Source organism: Oreochromis aureus, linkage group 16 (genome assembly GCF_013358895.1).
Source record: "Oreochromis aureus strain Israel breed Guangdong linkage group 16, ZZ_aureus, whole genome shotgun sequence".
NCBI lineage: Eukaryota > Metazoa > Chordata > Actinopteri > Cichliformes > Cichlidae > Oreochromis > Oreochromis aureus.
Window position 1 is genome coordinate 22,695,849 of NC_052957.1, and position 19,700 is coordinate 22,715,548.

Sequence of the window (19,700 nt, forward strand, 5' to 3'; positions counted from 1 at the left end):
AGGAGCAAATGGTCAACAACAATAAACACGCAGACACGCTTCTGCGCTCACACTCGCGGGCGCATGTAGCCTTAAGTCTCAGTCTGCTACCACCTGTAAGCATGCAGTCAATCATTAGTACTCGCGCAGCGTCTCCGAAGCCTCGCTCACTTATTCAGACCTTCCATCTATCATGCTGTCACTCACTCTTTGAACCCGTCTATCTCACCCTCCGCATTCTCTGCAAAATCCCTCATTTACTGCCTCTCCCCATCTCCTCCAATATCCCACCCTGCCAGTCTATACCACTTTCCTTCCCTCCGTTTCCCTCTCCTCCTTCTATCAGCGTTCACCTTTTCTTTTTTTTTGTCTGCCTCTAATTGTTGTGCCGAACATCCTCAGAGCTGTGGGTGAAACGCACTTTAACAGCTTGGACGAGAACTCCTTCCCCAGAGTGGAGGGCAGCCAGACAGAGAAGTCATCCTGAACCCGATTGCACTTCCTCCGCTCTATGACTGACTGCCTTACTTCTATTTTTTTTCCTCCCTCCAGACAAATCACATGCTTCGCAGTGCCCAAACAAGGCTCTCATTCTGCCTGCGGTGCTGCTGCTGACAGCGAATCGGAACTTTTCTTTGACTAGAAAGTCTAATTCTGTAAAATTGAATTTGATATCCAAGATAAATTATAGGTGGAACAAAATCAATGCAACTATGGGACAGTAAAGAAGGAGATTTATATATAATTTTTAAAATGTATGCCAAGCTCACGTGATATTCTATTTCCTTTCCTGTAGGTTTCAGAAAGGTTTTAGCTTTTAAGCCCCTAAAACTAAATCCAGCTCAAAGGTTTCTATTATATCTATATTTCTAAAACATTTAAAAAGACAAACACTAATCTCAAACAGAGAGGATGAAAAATGAACATTGTCACAGTTTATTTTCGTCTAATTATTCTTCACAGTGCTTCAAGCCATGATAGCCTTTTAAAGGACTCAAAATATGGTAGAATCCACTTGTTGAATCCAGATTCTTCACATAAAAACACTAATCTTTGTGGTTTTTCCTCTCAATAATCTCAATAGACAAAGCAATAAAGAAGACTTTTTTTAAGCACTCAACACTGGGTTTTTTAAACTCGGTGCCTGAAATTCATTTAAATTAAAACTTGACCTGTTGATCCGTTGGTTGCTTGCGTCTCTTTGATACATGTGTGGTGGCCTTTAGGGCAGCAAAAACCCAGGACAGGCTTTTCTTTGTACAGTGACAACATGTGATCAACCGCGCAAACGTGTGTTCAGATCTAATGCTTGGGAACTATCTGCTAGAGGATGGTGCGCTTTATCTTCTTTCTCCTGGGTGTAGCGACACGTAGATGAAACCACGGTCTGCATGCGCGTCGTGCTTGTGTGTCTGCGTGCGTGTGCACTACAACTGAAAACTGGAAGATGATCTACTTTGAGCATAAGGTCAATATGGGTGTAAATGCTCGGGGTATGACTCCCATTACAGACAACCGCACATGCTTGGTCCAAACACGTGCATTTTTGCCAAAATTTCTGGAATAATCCTGAAACACACAAACAGGCACACCTGCATGGGATGCGCACACACACGGTAACAGACAAAGCGGCACACACAGACCCCAGGGACTAAAGCGGCTAACGTTCACCAACAGAATAAAACCCAAACAAAGAGACATCCTGTTTCCTGGAACACAACACCGCTCAACGCACTGTGCTGGGAGCCAGTAAACGCACACACACACGCGCACAGAGACACACACACACACAAACAAAATCTCTTCAACGTGCATCGAAGCATACGTGTTTCCCTGCACCTGATTCATGTACCTGCATGTGTCTGGGCGTCCAGTGATGCCACTGGCTGTGTCTCAGAGTGTTTGTGCGAGTCAGTTCGTCCTTGTGAGCGGCTGTGGCTAGAAGTGTGTCCGTGTGTGTAGGGCTGCGTGTGTGTGTGTGTCTGTGAGAGAGAGGAGGGAGGGAGGGAGAGCAGATGATAGAGTAGGCTTTAGCTATTCCCTGGAGTGTGAGGCAGCGTTTACGGCACTCACAGAGCAGCCAGAGTGATGAATATTTAAAGACGTGCCTGAAAGAGCAGAGGGAGGGGGAACAGGGTATGTGTGGGTGCGTGTGTATGTGTTTATGTTTGCATACGGCAGAGTGTGAGGGAGGTTATCCAGTATCTCCTTTAGGTTTTGCATGTGTATACCATATGCATATGTGTTCATGTGCATATGCACCAGCATGACCTTGTATGCCTATATATGGATACTTGTCTACATGACCTACATGTATGTAAAAACAGTCAGGTCAGTACAGTGCACTGTGGTGGGGTCATGCAAATGTGTTTGTGTGCTCTGTAGGTTTCATTTACATGTATGCAAACAGATACATGTTACAACTATGTTTCACTTCAAAACTGAAAATTCAGGCTTGTTGTGTGTGTGTGTGTGTGTGTGTGTCCAGCCTTGATATGGGTGGCCCCTATGTGTGTGTGTGCGTGTGCAGTACACACAGCCCTGTAGGCCATCTCGCCGTCTCGCTAAATGGGGATGAATAGCGGAGAGTCACTGCTGCTCAATGGGAGACGAATGGCTGTGTGGCTCTCCGTCTCCAGCTGCACACCAATCACTGCCCGTGATGCAAACACAAGTGTGCGCATGCAGGCGCGCACAGTAGGCATGGTCACATAACCACCAAATATTATGTGGGTCGAACAGCTGTCTGTGGCTACGCTATCGCACAGGCAATCGGGTTGCTCAAAGAGCATGACATCTGATGCTACAGACAGGTCAGATTTGCAAACATTGATGTTCTCTGTGTGTAAATAGGTTAAAATAAAATGTCAAAATGAAAGGATTAGAGGTTTCACTCTATAGTATGTGCTTTCTTAAAATATTAACTTTTACTCTGCGCAATTACAGTTTAAACCAAGCTAATCTCAACTTTAGTAGCAAATCCCTATAGACTGTCATGTCCCTCCTGCAAAACCGCAAATCAAAGCATCCCAAAAAAGACAAGAATGGTTCATTTTACCTCTAGATCAGAAAAACAAAACAAAACACCACTTATCTGCAAGTTATATCAAGTTCAAAACTTATTTTAGCAAACAGGACAACGCTGCCACTCTTACGCTGTAAATTGAAAGTGAGGCGATGGATAAATAAAGAAGGCTTGCAGACAAAAAAAGATGAGAGTTTGGAACCTCACACACTGCCTTTCAGCATCAGCTTACTTGTTCAAGTAAACAAAATACACCACAAAAGATAGTAGGGGTATACAGTACGAACCACACACCAGTTTAGAAACACACGCACACACGGGGAGTCACAAACACACGTCCATATGCGCTGAATGCAAGATATTCCGAGAAGCGTAGAGGCAAGGAACGGAAGGAAAGGACTGTAGAAAGGGAAGAGAAAGGAGGAGTGAGAAAGAGAGAGGGAGAGCAAGAGCGCATCCTGGGATGCAGAATGCCGAATACAGTGTGATAAGAGTTAATGTATCCCCCCCACCTCTCCCTCCATCCCTCCCGTTTGGCTCTCTCTTTCTTCCTCCCTCCATCCATCCCTCCCTCCCCCCCTCCCTCTCTCCTCCTCCCCCGCCTCCTCCCCGTTCTCTTTGAGGGATGAATAATAACTGCTGCTCTGAGATTTCCTCCCTCGTTTTTCAAAGCGCAGAGCGGAGATGGGGAAGGTCTGCCTGGCCCGGGTTGCGCGTGTGCGCACGCACACAAAAGTGCAGACACGCACTGAAGCACACACAGATGCATGCGCACACTGTCTTGTTCTCGCTGCTCGCCTGGAGCAGGGAAATCAGATCTCCTCCAGAGAAAGACGAGTGGGGGTGTAGGGGGGCTAGGCGCTGTAGGGAGCCCATACAAAAAAAATAAAAATAAAAAATCTCGTGCTTGCACCGTATAGGCCTATGCACACACCACGAAAACCACACAGACAGCACTGAGTGAAACCAAGAATAACTAGGAGGATGCAAGCTACCTCCTGGAGTGGCAGGGTGAACTCAAGGTTACAGACACATCACCGGTTCAAGCCCTGCCGCCAGGGCCAATCTATCCACGCTGAAGCGCCCCCCTGCACAAGGCGCGTAACCCTGATTGCTCAAAGCCAAGCGGCTTTGAAAACTGGAGCTAGAGCTTCAAGACAAAGCCGTAAAGAAAAAGAAGGGGAGGGAAAAAAAAAAAGCACTGAATGGTAAGGCCGATTTCTCCCCCGCTTTGGTGTTTAAAAGGGGATCGGGGTGCTTTTGAGGAGAGCAAGAAGTCTTGGCAAAAGACGAGCAGGCTGTCCGGGAGGAGCACTTGCACATCGAGCTGCGACGCGCCACAGAAATCGGCAGCTAGGTTCCGAAGAGAGGGCTTATTTATGCAAACAAGCGTACAAGCGCGCACAGTAGGAATCTAGACAAGCCTTGTAAACAAACACACACCCACACCATAAAGCACACAGGGGAGGCGATGTGAGAAGCAGACTGTGAAAACTCTAGTCGTGCCCAGGCAGTGCTTACACACACACACACACACACACAGACGCACACAAAGAGCTGAGAGAGACTGAAGTGGGAGAGCGCGAGAGAAAGAAGGAGAAGGAGAAAGGGGAGGAGAAGGAGGAGGGATGAGTGCGAAGGTGCGAGTGTCTGGTGCTACTTTTGTGTTGCCAAATGAGGGCAAGCGAACGAGTGAGTGCGAGAGAGAGAGGGAGAGCGAGCGTGTGAGAGAGATGGATGTGTACGGTGAAATGACGTATAATGGCTTGTCCGTGCGAGTGTGTGCAAGCGCGGGCGACAAGAAATAGGAGCGTTTTCCCATTTCAATTCGCAACAGCTGGTGTCGAATTAACACATTTACCAGTGTGCATTTGGAACAGATTAAAATTGCGTGTGGCGTGTGACTATGTGAGTGTATGTGTGTGTGTGTTTGTGTTTGTGTGTGCGTGTGGCAGCAGCAGATGAGGGCCAAAACAAGAGTGTGTTTGTGTGTGGGAGTGTCTGTGTATTAACGCAATGGATCAGGGCAGGGAGAAATGGCACAGAGAGAGAGAGAGAGCAGCAGAGAGGGTGAACAGTGAGCGAGCGAGCGAGAAAGAGAGAGCTCTACCCGACGGCTTTAGCTGCTGCCCTGGGCCGTCTCTCTAAGCCCTGTTTAGGAGGCTTTGGAGCTCAGATAGAAATAATCCCCCACTCAGACACACACACACACACACGCTAGGCATGCACACACAAAATACAAAACGCATGCACGCAAACACATGGGAGCTGTCGCGGGCAGACGCAAAGAAGCACACACTCCGGTTGAGGCGGACAAACAAGTGCGCACGCATTCACGCCGGCAGACACACACACACACACACACAGGGGAACAAGCAGAGACAGCACATTCGCCTCGACATGAAACCAACCACCCACCCACGCGCACGCACGCTCCCATATACAACAAAACACACACACTAAGGCTGTCTGCCGTGCGGAAGCAGAGCACAGCGACATCGGCACGACACCGTGACAAACACTTTACACACTCCAGCACTCAGCAGAGGGGAGGGAAGGAAGGAGGGAGAGATGGAGAAAGAGGGGAGGAGGAAGAGGTGGAGGATATGAGGCAGGGGGAGGGAGGCGAGTGAGTAGGGGAAGGGAAGGGGGGGCTAACAAATTAATAGGAGCCGGAGATATATACAGCCAGCGCTGCTGAACGGGGGAGGAGGAGGAGGACGACGACGACGAGAGAGCAATTCATTCCCGTTTTCTACTCGTTCGCTCTCTGGAGAAAGGCAGAGCCGAGCTGAGCGAGAGCGTATTTGCTCAAGAGAGGGGAGAGGGAGAGAGAGAGAGAGAGAGAGAGAGAGAGAGAGAGAGGGGCTTTGTGTCGCCGAGGAGAGGAAAAGTGGAGGAGGAGGAAAAAGGGAGGGAGGGAGGGGGTGGAGTGGGGTGACATAAAAACACAGCAGCAGAAAGATGGAGCGCCTGAGCGAGGAAGAGTGAAAATAAGAGGACAATAACAAAGACTTTTTGAGCGTAAAAGAAGGCGAGAGGAAGGGAAAGTGGCATTAAGGGAGGGAAAGGGGGTGGTGTGTGTAAAGGGGGGTGGTGTGTGTAAAGGGGGGGGGGGGGGGGGGGGGGCAGCGTTAGCGCAGGATGCAGTTTGTCATCTTCATCAGCCGACAGCCGGGGCACGGGAGGAAAGGAGGAAAAGGTCTGGAATGGATGGAGAAGTGAATGGGGGGAGAAGGGAAGGGTGAGGTGGTGAGCAGGGCGGGGGGGGGGGGGGGGGGAGGGTGATGGGCAGTGTTTGAGCAGAGCCTTTGAAAGACGTTGACCCTGTAATTGACCCGTGTCTCCGCCTACATCGCCGTGGCGACAAGCAGAGCCGCTGCAGCTAATCACTTAGTAACCCTGACCTGTCAATCACACCAGTGCTGTGTTGAGATGAGGGGGGGCAAATGAATGAAGAAGGAGAGGGAGGGAGATGAGGGGAAAGGAAAGGAAAGGAAAGGAAAGGAAAGGGAGGGAAGGCGTAATAACAGCGCTGGGGTTATCATTTACTGGACCACCCGCCTCCTCCCACCCAACCCTCAGCCGACGAAGCTCGGGTTTTATAAAAGCCAATAAAACGCTCTATACCTCCATCTCTCTCTCATACACACACACACACACATACACACACACACACGCCCTCCTTTAGCGTACAACTGCTACGGGCGGAAAGAGGGAGAGAGCAGTGCTTTCCGAGAGTTCAGATAACAGAGAGAGCTAAAGAACGGGAAAGGCACATCAGGGCTTGGAGGGTGGGAGGAGATAAGATATCAGAGTGAAGCCCCCATGCAAATAAAACAACAGAGTTTATAGCTGCACAGGTGTGTGTCTGTGTGTTACCTGTTGATGAGGGGAAAGATGGACACGAGCAGGTAAACGGAGGGATACCACTTCAACGGCTTGATCTCCTCCGCCAAGGAAACCTAGATGAGAGAAAATTGGCTGCTCACCCATGTAGAGAAACTCAAATGCTCACGTTAATGCTCTCGTCTCGCCTGTGCGTCGCGCACACACACGTGCACGCGCAGCGTCAGTGTCTTCACTGGAAGATCAGAGCGCAGGGGCGAGAAACAAAGGCCAATTAAAACCTAATAAAATATTAACCTGCTGATAATACGCAATATCCACACAGTTATGAGAAGAAAACGGGGATTTCAATTAAACGAGAAGCAAATACTTTGCAGCAAATGTGAAGGGGATGAATTCAATATCTCGTGGACAAGCTGAGAGGAAGACAGAGACATGCAGCAGCAGCAGCTAAAAGTCGAGGAGGGGGGCGAGAGGCTGGTGGTGGAGAGCTTTTACAAGCCGTTATCTAATTCCCGGGAGAGGAGGACTCTTGCGTCCGGAAGAGGCTGAGAAGCGCGGCCCCTGGATTGATTTTCTGCGCTGTGCTGTTTTTTCGCCCCCCTCCTCCTCCTCAAGGCTAGGTCGCAGCAGCGGAGCCAGCGCAGAGCCTCCTTCTCTTTCTTTCTCCCTCTCTCATACATACACACACACACACACACACACACACACACACACACACACTTACACACAGTCGGAGCCAGGAGGCAGGCCCACAAGCTCTGGTCTCTACCCCCACATGGAGGAAATTAATTACTCACCAGAAAAACCCTGAGGCAGTCGGGCTCTAACGCAAGCATTTTAAACAATTCCGATGAAATCCAGTGGTATTTTATCTTACGCATATATGCGTGTGTGTTCTTGTGGGGGGTACCAAATGCAAGAGGCGGTGTTTCACCATGTGAGAAAGGTTGGCTGTATGTGATCTACTGAACAGAGACCAGTCGTATTTCCACATCACTGTCTTTAACAGCACAACCCCAAGGCAAAAACCAAGCTCAGCCCGATTAGCATCTATTATCACGGGAAGCCCTGACGTCACTGGCCGTGTCAAGATCTGCCAATTGCTAACTTGTGTGTATGGTGTGTGTATGGCTTGGCGCGCGAGTGTGCGTATACTGCAAAGAATTTTGCAATGAGGAAGAGGAAAAGGATAGCCTGAAGGATGCTGCATGGAAAAGGCGATTTGTGGCTGTGTGAGCATGTGTGTGTATATTTTTTTGGGGGAAAAATAAATCCAGAAAAAAAAAACAACTTCAAAGACTGCTTGGAGCCAAGTAATCTCAGATCAGATTTCGGTGAGGCGTAGAAACAGGCATTTGAGGAATTTCAGTGAGCCAAGGAAAGGGTGCAGAAGGGTTGAAGAGAAACAGGAAAAGAGTGGGTAAAGTGCCTCCGCTGCCTCGTGTTTTTAATCACAGTCCTCCAGTGTCAGAGGCCCCTGCGCTGCTCGGGAAGCAGAGGGGGGAATGAAACCGTAATTATGTGAAGAGGGCGCAGCGGTCCCAACGTTAATGACACACGCTAGATTACAGACAGCAATCGGGAGCGACCCATCCCCTCCACCACCAAGCACAGCACTCACCCAGGCTTGCGCTCGTCTCAGGAAAAACTTCCTCTAAAAATAACAGGATCGGGTTTACTGAGGGCACTTTAGCACTAAATTCAAGGACTTTTTAAAGGATTTTTTGGAGTAAAATTCAAGAACTACAACTGAATAACATAATAGATGGAAAATGTCTCTCCTTAAAAAGCTGTACATCATAAGGCGCAGCAGCAGCATCTGCTACAGTATTTCAGTTACAACTTTTAAGCCGACATGGCTGAGAAGTCCTGAAAGTGCTCTTTTTCTGATTATTTTTACCTTGAAGATGTCAAACGTTGCCGATTCTTTGAATTACTGTGGTTTAGTACTGATGCAAACAGACACTCCTTCGTTGTGCATTCATTCGTAACTGATTACACTTCTGATAAAAAAAAAAAAAAAACTTGGCTAGGTTTACAAGAAAACGGCGACTGATTACAATCCACACAGCTTTATCGCCGTAGGCTGAGCACAGAAAAGTCACCAGCATCACTATGGGGTAGATTTTGCTGGTGAACTGGCCAGCTCAAACCCTCAGGTGTGTGTGTGTGTGTGTGTGTGGCTGTGCTGAGCTCTGGGTTTTCCCCTCACAGCTGAGAGGTTTGCTGGATGAGTGTTTGGGTCAAAATATTGCATCATTTATTTGCAGCTTGTGCATAAAAAAAACGTTCAAGACAGCACATACTTTTGAGATAACTAACATTTAAAATAGAGCAGTGGAAGTTGGAAAGCCCGGTTGTTCATGACTGTGTCATTGCTTGGCTGCTTTTGAGCACAGTGGGGATTCTTGGTCTGTGTCTTTGGCTGGCTTTTGCATGCTGCATCACGTATGATGCTCACCATATCTAACATATCACGATACAGTGATTCTGCAATATTTAAGCTATTGCAAAGCAGTCATCGACAATACATTAAGATATCTGTGTTAGATTAGCACGCATTAGTATGTATGCTGTCATTGTCTATGTATGAACTTTATTATACATTTTAAAAATAAGTCAATTAAATTAATTAGCTCTTTGATTTGACTTGTGCCACTGCCTGCTTTTTTCCTCTTCTGTGAACTGCTTCATCTTCTTTGAAAGTTATTTCACTTATATTCATTTTACTACCATTAATTTGATAAGCCTGACTTATTAAATAGCGACTTTGGTAAGTGAAGCTGGTGGGGAATCCTTTTAGACACCCTGTGTGTTTAAATAAATATACAGATGTCTGACGGCAGGGCATCCATAACGTAACACAAGAGGAAGAACTGCCTTAGCAATATTGTGTTCCAACCATATATTTGTGTATCGCTGCTGATTGTTTAACAGCTGGACATCTGATCCCTTAAAAAAGGAGGCATGTGTGTTTTGTCAAAGTCAAATGTCCTACTGAGAGCCCTTAAGAGGAAAAACCGCATACTCCTTCCTTTTGCTGGCCAAGAATAAAATAAAAAGTTGATAGACCAATTAGAATACACACACACAGAGGGTACCCTCAGTGGTTTGCAAGGTTGTGCATGCATGCACACACACACACACACACACACACACTTGTATAGACATAAAAGTAGAGGCCGCTGCATTGTTACTCAAGGCAAAGCTTGTGTGGATCGGTAAACAAACATCTTGAGAAGATAACGAACAAGCGACTTGCTGTTTGCTCAGCCAGTTTTGTTGCTACCCGACGGGACTGAGCTGCTGCGTGTGCAGTTGTGCAAATGTATTTAAAGGTGCGCACACGCGCATGTGTGAGGGGTGCCTGAAAAACCGTCTTCTCCTCTCGTTGACCTGTGCCGCTTCAAAACCTTGTGGCAATCATGTGTGCTCATGCATGAACACAAACAAATCGCTCAAGAAATACACGCGCACACACACACACACACACAGATAGGTCACAACATGTGACTTACAGCACTGATAACTGCCAGCGCTAGTTATGTACGTCACCACTCCAGCCAGATGCATACGCACATGCACTCAGAGAGCGGGAGGGGGGATGATGCTGTGCTGAGTCAGGGAGGGAAAAAAAAAAAGGGTTGGGAACTGCGTGTGGACACAGGGCATTAGGGGTTTGAGAGTGTGTGTGTGTGTGACAGTAACAGAGAATGTGTGAGGCACAGAAGGAGGGAGACGTGGCAGAGTGAATGGAAATCACCAGAGCCAGCGGTCTTCAGACACCCAGCAGGAATCGCTTTCTCTAGTTTACACCTGCTGCTACACACTCGTACACACATGAGCAGGAGCTCACTGGTTTGGCAAGCACAATCTGGGAGGCTGTTGTTGTTGTTTTAAAGCATCGCAGCGCGTGCATAAACTCTCATAAATATTCATGTCCATGAACCTGGCTTGCTGCTTTATTCATGCTGGGTATGAGCACAACAGTGAGAGAGACAGCGAGAGAGGGGGTGAGAAAGACAGAAAGAGAAAGACAGGGAGGAAAAGGGAGAGAGAGCGTGAAGTGAAACGCAGGGAGAGAGGGAAAAAAAACAGATGGAAATGAGCGGAGTGACCGGGAAAGAGAAATACGAGGAAAGAGAGTGTGATAAAAACCACTGCTGACTTATTTACACTCTGTGCTACACATAGCAATTAGCCCACATGAAAACCGTGCGTGTGTGTGCATTTATGTGTGTTTGTGTGTGCGTGTGTGGTCACACATTCATGCACACACGACTCCGCTTAGGGTTACGCCAGTTCACCGTGCAGTAATTATGTCTGCCACTTAGGGGCAGCATCTACATAACCTTAACCCTAACCTGCCCTCCGACACCTCACCCTGCTGGGCAGAGAGGCAACACCAAATAAGGAAGAGGAGGAGGAGGGAGGAGGGCGGAGGGTGTGCGAGGGATTGCTGCTGCTAGTTTTTCCTACTATGCATTAGTCATATTGTTTCAAAAGCACCTGGTTAGGGAGAAGTAAGGCTTTATAGTCTTCCTGTTGAACAATGCATCATAAGCAGTCAACGAACCAGGTAAAAAGACGTGGCAAAAACCTGTTTAACGATCCACTTTCTAGTACCAGGATTTTCAAGAAATCTACTTTTGTTCAGCTTTTTCAAACTCCGTGTCTCACAAGAGATGAGAAAACTGTTAAAAATCAAAGCAGCGGAGACAAGGGGCTTTTAATTTTCAAGTGCAGGTCAAGCATCTTAGATTTCCATCATGCAACCAGCTATTTCATAAACCCTTCCTGCCTACATCCTTTATTTAATTTCTGCAATATTTCGTGTGTTGTGGCAACACTTTGAGAAGCTTGCAGAACTGACTGCCTCACATTTAAACAGCGGCTCCATTGTGTAGTGGTTTACACATTTAAATAAAGTTATGTCTCCAGTCACTTTGAGAAGGCTGGCTTTTAAATCTGCCTTTCAGTGAGTCCTGCTGAGATCGGAAAAATTACTTTCGCGAGATAGTTCTGTTCACGCATAACCCAGCACTAATGTGTAAAATCAGTGAAGTGCCCCTTCAGACTAGGCTAGGCTAACCCTTTCCCCAATTAATTTTCCTTTTTTCTATTCCCCTTATTTCTCCTCCTCCTCATGTCGCACTTCTCAATCTGTCTTGATTTACACCTATCTCCTGCTCCGTTTAAAAACGAAGCTTAAACACACCTTTACGTGCATGCACACATTTATATACACATACACAAGAGCTCACACAGGAATAGATTTGAGAGGTCAAATTGCTCCCTGCTGTGTTTGACACCTACCCAGCGTGAAGGCAAGAGCTAATCCTACAGACACACTAATCCTCACGTTCTGTGTTTATACGTGTACATGTGTGTGTATGTGCTAAGAAATTTGATGGTCAGACCATTACCTTGCGCCTCTCTCGCTCTGGGTTGAAAGTTCCCAGCCATGACTGCATCTGTGCAGAAAAGACACAAAATAGGAAGAAAGAGGTCAGGGCAGCTAAAAAACAGAAAAAAAAGAAAAATTGCAGTGATTTTATGATTTTAATAAGATGGGTTTTCCTAGTGAGGAGTGGCATTGTGCTTAGAGGTCAGTGCCTGCAGTGAGAAACCTGAACAAATATCACACCAACTACCACGCCAATGCAAAATCCCACCACCTTCTCACACGCCTCAGCAAAATTGCCCAATTCACAACCGAGCGCACAGCTTAGAGGCAGAAGGGAGCTCTTAAACAGCTCCCAGCATCTCGCAAAAAAAACCCTGATCAGCTTCAGTGCACACAATTTGACAGAGGAAGAAGAAAACAAGGCGGGGGGTAGGGGTGTGTGTGAGGGGGTTGCGTGGGGGAGAAAAAAGAGAATTTTGTTTAGAAAAAAGTGTCGGGGAAAAAAAAGGAAGTGGAGCAAACATGGCAGACACGAGGCCTTTGGAAAGAACGTGGGAATAGTTTTCGCTCTTCCTCTGCGTCCTCTCTCGGGGGAATGAATGGAAAATGTCAACAGGCAGGCGCAGGAACACACATGCACACAACCATGCACAGGACTGGGGATTGGCGATGGTGGGATAGGAGGGAGGGGGCTGTATGAAGCCAGAAGGTTTATGTAACCCAAGACATCAGAGACAAATCTCTGGAGGCCCTGTGAGAGCTTCATACGCATGCACAAAAAGGCAGCATGAACAACATGCACTAACAGCTCTTCTATTCTGCTATTTATTAACTCAATGTTGCCATGGTTTCTCGGTGCTGACGTGATTGTCATTGTAAATCTATGCGTGACCGTGGTGTTTGTGCAGTGCGGGGATAAAAAAAAGAAAAGAAAAGGACAGCCGTTTGGTCATTAGATTCAACTTGTTCCACAGCAGCCCTCTGCTGCCCAGCTGAGCACCGCTATCCATCAAAATCAACAAACGCTGATAATAAGTGGCAATATCATTAGGCTTTGGCCAGGTCTCCACATACCCGGCTTTTGTTGCAGTCTCTCTTAAGCCACACTACTGAAAGGGAAGCGGTTATGCTAGTGGCGTGTTGAGGGGTGAGGGCTGGAAGGAAGGGAGTGGACATGTACAAATTGCATCTGTAAAACAAACACACTCTCAGAGCTCTCTGTGTGGCCCGAAATGACTCATTAGCTTTCAAATCCCTCCAGTTATTATGAGCTCGCACAGCCACTCAGAATGTGTCCTGTTTTTTTGTTTTGTTTTTTTGAACAATCTGGGTGTAAAGGACTTGGAACCCCCTCCCTCGCCACGCCTATCTGTCTCGGGGAGATCGGAAGGTGGAAAAACTTCTCCGTCCAGCTAACATCCCACCTCTCCTCACTCAGCCGCCTCGTCTTTATCCTTTTCTCCATAGCGTCGCCACCTACCCTGCTTTCAAAGCTTTTGAAATTCTTTCAAGTGAGACAGCCTGCAGCTGAAAAGAGATAAGGCTTGAGCTCTTCATAAATACGACAGAGAAAGCAAAACGGCAGAGTGAAGGGGGGAGACAGACATGGAGGGGGAAAGGAAAAGGGGGGGAAGAGAAAATGAGCGGGAACACAGAGAAAGAGAGAGAAAGAGTGACAAATGAATGCAAAAAAGGGATTCAGAATAAGGAAGGTGGGAAACAGATATAGAGACAAGAGGTAGAGGGAGTGATAGCTGAATACTGTGAGCTGAATGAGTTATGAGATGCAGGTTGAAAACCAGCGACATTCATTCATTCTCTTTATCGCAGGCGTGATAAAGAGTGTAGTCTCTTTCCCGTTCCCTGCCTCTCAGCTACCTGCTGTCTGTCTCCGTTGTCGTCTTCCTGCAGCCTGGCTATCTGCACAATCTCTCTCACTCCACCATTCCCTGTGCAGCCCAAGCAATGAATGCTAACATTCAACAGCAACACAACGACTGTGAGTCTGATGAGGCTTTGGCCTCGTTCTCCCTTACTGTCAGTTTGTTTTTCATAATTCATGTCAAAAGCTCACGAGCATACTGTGGCAACGCACGTCTGCCGTCGCTGCTCCAGCGGCCGCAGTGTGGGGTGTCGTCAGATCAGGGGAATGGCAGCTATGTGAACTTTGTGGAATGCTGCCCCTGGGCTCCTACAGCACCGAGCACGATGAAGAGCCACGCAAAACTACAAGCTACCATGGTGAGCACATCAACTAAGTGGTAAATGAACTTATCTGATTTCCTGCACAATTTAATGGATTGCAGTACAAAATGTTGAATGCGGTAAAAAATGCCCATCACACAAGAACTGAAAGTCCACAATTATGTCAATTCAGACAGTTTATTTGCCCAAACATCAATTCCAATAAGCCAAAGTAGACAATTTAGAGTCACATAAAAATTAGAGAAGCACGAAATCCTCATATTCTAGTAGCTGGACCAAGTAAAAGTTAGCATAATTAATAAATTAAAGCCATTATATTTTATGTTTTGTCCAAGCAACAGTTTAAAAACCAATTTAAAATGAATAAAAAAGCAGAAATTGGCACAATGTAGCAGCTGCACCAACTGAAAGAAAGGTATTCTTGCTTGATAAATTAGTTTAAGTGACTGTATAGAACCAGAATGACATTTTATATCACTGAAAAAAGTCCCCAGAAATGCATCCTGAAACACATTTCTACACTCAAAAAGTTAGATGAGATTATTCCTTGCTACCTTTAAACAATACTGCAAGCTTCTTGCAAACTGTATCTCAGCAGTTTTGACCTGTAGTCATTTCTCTTCCTTAAAGAGCTGCTTGACATTCAAACAGCCATTATTACCTTTTCCAAATGCACTGGAAGAGAAAATGAAAACGAAAGCAAACTATGAAATTATCACAATTGTTTAAATGTGTCTAGTTGTCTGAATTCATGTACTTTTGCTAAGTATATGCCACACGTTCTCAAATCTCCACAAACCACATTTATCCTTTAAATGACTTTTGATCAACAGGATAGGATTGTTTCATAGCGCATAGTGTTTTGGGGAATTTTATCTTATATCTGTACTTCACTGAGAACATTTACCCCCCACCCCATCCACACACCCACAGAGCAGTCCTCTCTGAGCTTCCACTAATGTCAGCTTTTAAAAGCTCACAGCGCCGTCACGTTCGGCTAAGTTGTCTTGAAATAGACGTATATTGAGTACTCACTCTCTTATTGGCCACGCAGATGATCCTGGCGTAGCAGAAGATCATCAGGAAGATGAGGACGAAAAGAGGCACGTACCATCTGCAAAGCACAGGCGTAACAGATCAATAACAAAACTCCAAATGAGAAACATTATTAAAAGATCATTTTGCTGTTTTGTCGGTGGAGGTTGTTTCTTTAGCATCCTTGCTTCAGTTTTAGAATGTGTGACATGAAACCACATGAACAATATCAAAAGTTATGATTACTGTGATATACTCTCATGCATTCTTAAGGAATTCACACCTTAGGAAAACACAAAAGCAAGCCACGTGTCCTGTTGCTATAGGATTTAGTCCAGACCTGAATAAAAGCTTATTTTTAGCTGGCGTGTCACATAAAATCATTCCTCATGATCTGCCTACAGATACTTTTTTTTCATTCTAGGCAGCGTTATCAATATGAGTGAATACACCAACTTACAAATTTATATAACATACATTTATGACATGACTATGTAAAAACATTATGATAAAGTAAACGACATCCCTTGGAGGAAAGAAGCTACAGCAAATGACCACCTTTGTGCTGCTTTCCTTAGCTTTACCGAGCTCTGCAGTTCAATTTTTAGCTGTCTGGCCAAAGGTTTCATTTGCAGCAGTGTTGCGTTTTCGGAAAAAAATGTCTTGAAGTCCACTGTGTGCTACTTGCTCAGCACCAAAAGGAAAAGGAAAGACTTGCTGGTAAACACTTAAGAGCATTTACAAGCTGAGGAGCCAGCTATTTCTCTCAGAGGATGGGAAAAGACCAAGAAAGAACAAATGGGCCATGAATATACGACATGCATTCACCAAGCAGACAGGCACATTACTCTTATAATAATGTAGGCCCCTATAAGAAGGAATTTAAATAGGCAGTTGTTTGTTAAGAAGCTGATTATATCAACTTAACAGGTAAAAAATTAAGCTAAAAAACAGAAACTAAAGGTTAGGGTTTATCAGTATTTTTTCCATAACCAGTTCAGGTGAGACTGTTTCGGTGGCTGACACTAGAAAGCATTATTCTAAACAGCTGATGCGTAAAGGGCACACAGTTTGTACACAGACACCAAAGAGTGTAAAAAAAACCTGACGAGGCAACTCTGGACCTCACTCCATATAGTTTTACATACTGAGTCAAGAGGTAGATAAAGAACAAAAGATCATTCCAGCAAAGTCACAATGCTGGCAATGCATGGCATTCCTATGGGACAAGGGTTGCCTTTATAAAGGGGAGGTGTGGGAGAATAATATGTCAGGTATTTCTGAGCGGATGAAAGCGAGCAAGACGAGCAAGGGAAATGGGGGTGATTACTTTTGGTGGAATGGCAGCCTTATGTTATGCAACCTCTTGGGAGGGAAGCTCAGAGGAGTTTCAACCTCTCCCTGTAATTGTGAAACAGGTCTTTGTCTCACTTTGAGAGACAGGTTCCTGGTCACAACTTGTCTTTTCAGCTTAGGTAACCCTGAGCAGTCACAACTGTTGTGTTTGTCGCCTACCTCATGTCTAAAGAAGTCTCAAGGGCGGACATGAAATATGACTGCCCAATCCCCCACCCATGTTGTCTTATGCATGCAAAACAGTCTTTCAATACGACTTTCTGGCTTGTGCCTGCACTTGACACAGGCAAAACATACTGGACAGTATAGAAAAAGGCCACCAAGAGTAATTATAGCACTCATGATAGGAGAAAAGGGTTCAGCTGACTATTAAAACAAAGAGAGTCTGTCTCAGACTCTTAAATCTACAGACACACTCTTATAAAATAGATGAACGTCCAACAGAGATCATCAAAGTCCTTTGCATGTGTGTTTAAAAACTGCATCTTTTAGAAGTAGCTCATAGGCAAACGCAGAATTCATCCATCTACCAATTCACCCGTCCATGCATTTTCCTCTGCTTATCCAATTCAGTATGGTGGAAAGGCTGGAGCCAACCCCAGCTGTCACAGAGTGACAGGCAGGGTACACCCTGGACAGGCTACCAAGCTATCCCAGTGCTAACACATAGATACAGATAACCATTCACACTCACGATGAAACCTATGGGCAATTTAGAATCACAGATTAACCTAATGTGTATGTTTTTGCACTGTAGGAGGAAGCTAGATTACTCAGACAGAACTCTCGCAGACACTGGACGAACATGCAAACTTCAAATGGAAACACTGACTCGTCTGTCTATTTTGTGCTCACCCATGGTTGTCCTCGATGCCCGAGGACTGAAAGAAACTCAGTGAGCGTTATTAAATTAAACTTTTTATTGGAGGAGGAATCCGATACAGTAGGCGTTTGTTTCAATGCAGGAAACAGGCTGAGGGAAAGGCTCCTTTATGTGCCTTTATGTCTTGTAGGGAACATTGGCAAACAAAGGATGCTGCCTGTCTTTGAAAACTGGCATGACTACATGTGCATGTGTGCATCCGTGCAGGTTCAATAACGGCATGGGACACTGATGAAAGCGTTTCAGGGGGAGACCTGTGCGAGCGTCACCCTGGTGTGATTTAATAACCCGCTCTCCGGAATAAACAGCGTCCAATTACGCCAGCGCACGTCCTGTTAATGATGGAAAGACGAGCTTGGGGGGTGGGTGGGTTGGTGGAGAGGGGAAAAGGAGGGATGGCCTTTTTAACGATAGTGTGGGGGGCTGTGAGGAGGAGAGAATGACGGGCGGCAGCTACAAAGTGCTCTAATTAGCATGATAATGATCTGCCATTAGAGTCCGCTGTGCTCTACAGCTGAGCACTACCCGGAGAGAGAGAGAGAGAGTCAGAGCAGGAGGGAGACGGCGTGAGACAGAGAAAGAAATAAAAGCAGAGGGAGAGAAGATTCAGAGTGGGCAGAGGATGATAAAAGTGATGAGATGAATAGAGAAGAGGATGCAAAGGTGGATAGATGACTGCGGATTGCGGCTCAGGACCAGAAAGAGCAGAAATAAGAAAGAAGCTCTGGGTGATTAAAAGGCAAGCAGAGGGATAAGGTCGCAGCGAGAATGAAAGGAACAGCAGAAATTCGTTGCACCCGATAGATCGACTAGGGAAAGATGGATAGAAATACGGATAACCACAGTGGGGTTTTCAGAGGACAACAGTGAGCAAGAGTGGATTGCCTGAAAGTGGCAGAAAGAAAGATCATCGCAGATGTGCACAAATTCAATCACTCGGCCTTAGCCTGGCCTTCCCTCCAGTACGGCTCTGAAGTGAAGAATGAGGCTCGGTTGAAAGAAGTCTTAATTGAAGTGCCTGCTAGAAGACGAGAGCATGGTAGAGACCCGTCTATGCAGGTTAACGATCAACTGCAGCCGTCAGCTTTGACCTGGGAGATCCTAGCACACAGTGAAAGATCACGATCAACCACTTACGCAAGGAAGGACGGCCTGAGAGACAGAAAGAGAGGTGGAGACTTAGAAGCAGGGAAGGAGGAGAAGTGTGTGCAGGATGAAGGTCGGGTCTCACTTGATGCACTAATGGAAAAGCCATAAGGTATCTACAGCCTAGCTAGAGGTGCTTTGACTTAAAGGCAACCCAAGCGTGCAGCGTCATTGGGTGAACACAACAGAAATGGACAGCAAACTGAATTCAAATGGAGCCTCATATTTAACCACTGATCATCAAATTAACATTGCTCTGTCCCAACTGGACCTTCACATACTTGCAGTAAGCATAAGATCTACGTGTGAGTGCTAAAATATTGTTTTTTAAAACCACAAATGGTAGCCTCATGTTAGAACTGAAGTAAAGAGCTAGGAGATCAATCAGTCAGGAGATCTAGGGGTATGGGTCAAATCCCGGACAAGCCCCCACTTATTTTACATCCGAACTCATAGACTGCAATATAAAACTGAAAGTGACAGCACTTTATAATAATAGGAGATTCACTGAAATTACTACATAGGCTAGGTTCAAATTTAGGGGCATGTCTAATAAAAACATAACTGGAAACACATGATGACCAAAAGCAAAGAAATGAGGTGTCCAGTCCAAGCTAACTCTTAGTGCCCTTGTGCACACCTTCTCAGGTGCGGACAAAATGGTAAGTAAACACGGGCAGTATAAAAAAAAGTCTTGCATTGCCGCTGTAAAGAAAGTCACTGCTGCAAAAGAATATAACAACGATCACAGGTATAAAAATGCATTCTGTAAGAAAATCTGCACGCATTTTTGCGTATTTAAATCTGGACCA

General features: G+C 45.9%; 1 protein-coding gene across 1 annotated transcript in view; it reads right to left on the reverse strand.

Annotated features, from left to right (window-relative positions):
• si:dkey-100n23.5 (cyclic AMP receptor-like protein A) overlaps positions 1 to 19,700 on the reverse strand; it is a 52,390-nt gene that overhangs the window by 17,584 nt on the left and 15,106 nt on the right. Inside the window, exons 9-11 of the mRNA XM_031734641.2 lie at positions 15,504 to 15,582; positions 12,283 to 12,330; positions 6,887 to 6,969 (exon numbers count right to left, since the gene is read on the reverse strand). Coding sequence (XP_031590501.2) covers positions 6,887 to 6,969; positions 12,283 to 12,330; positions 15,504 to 15,582 — 210 coding nt within the window. The remainder of the gene's footprint in view (positions 1 to 6,886; positions 6,970 to 12,282; positions 12,331 to 15,503; positions 15,583 to 19,700) is intronic.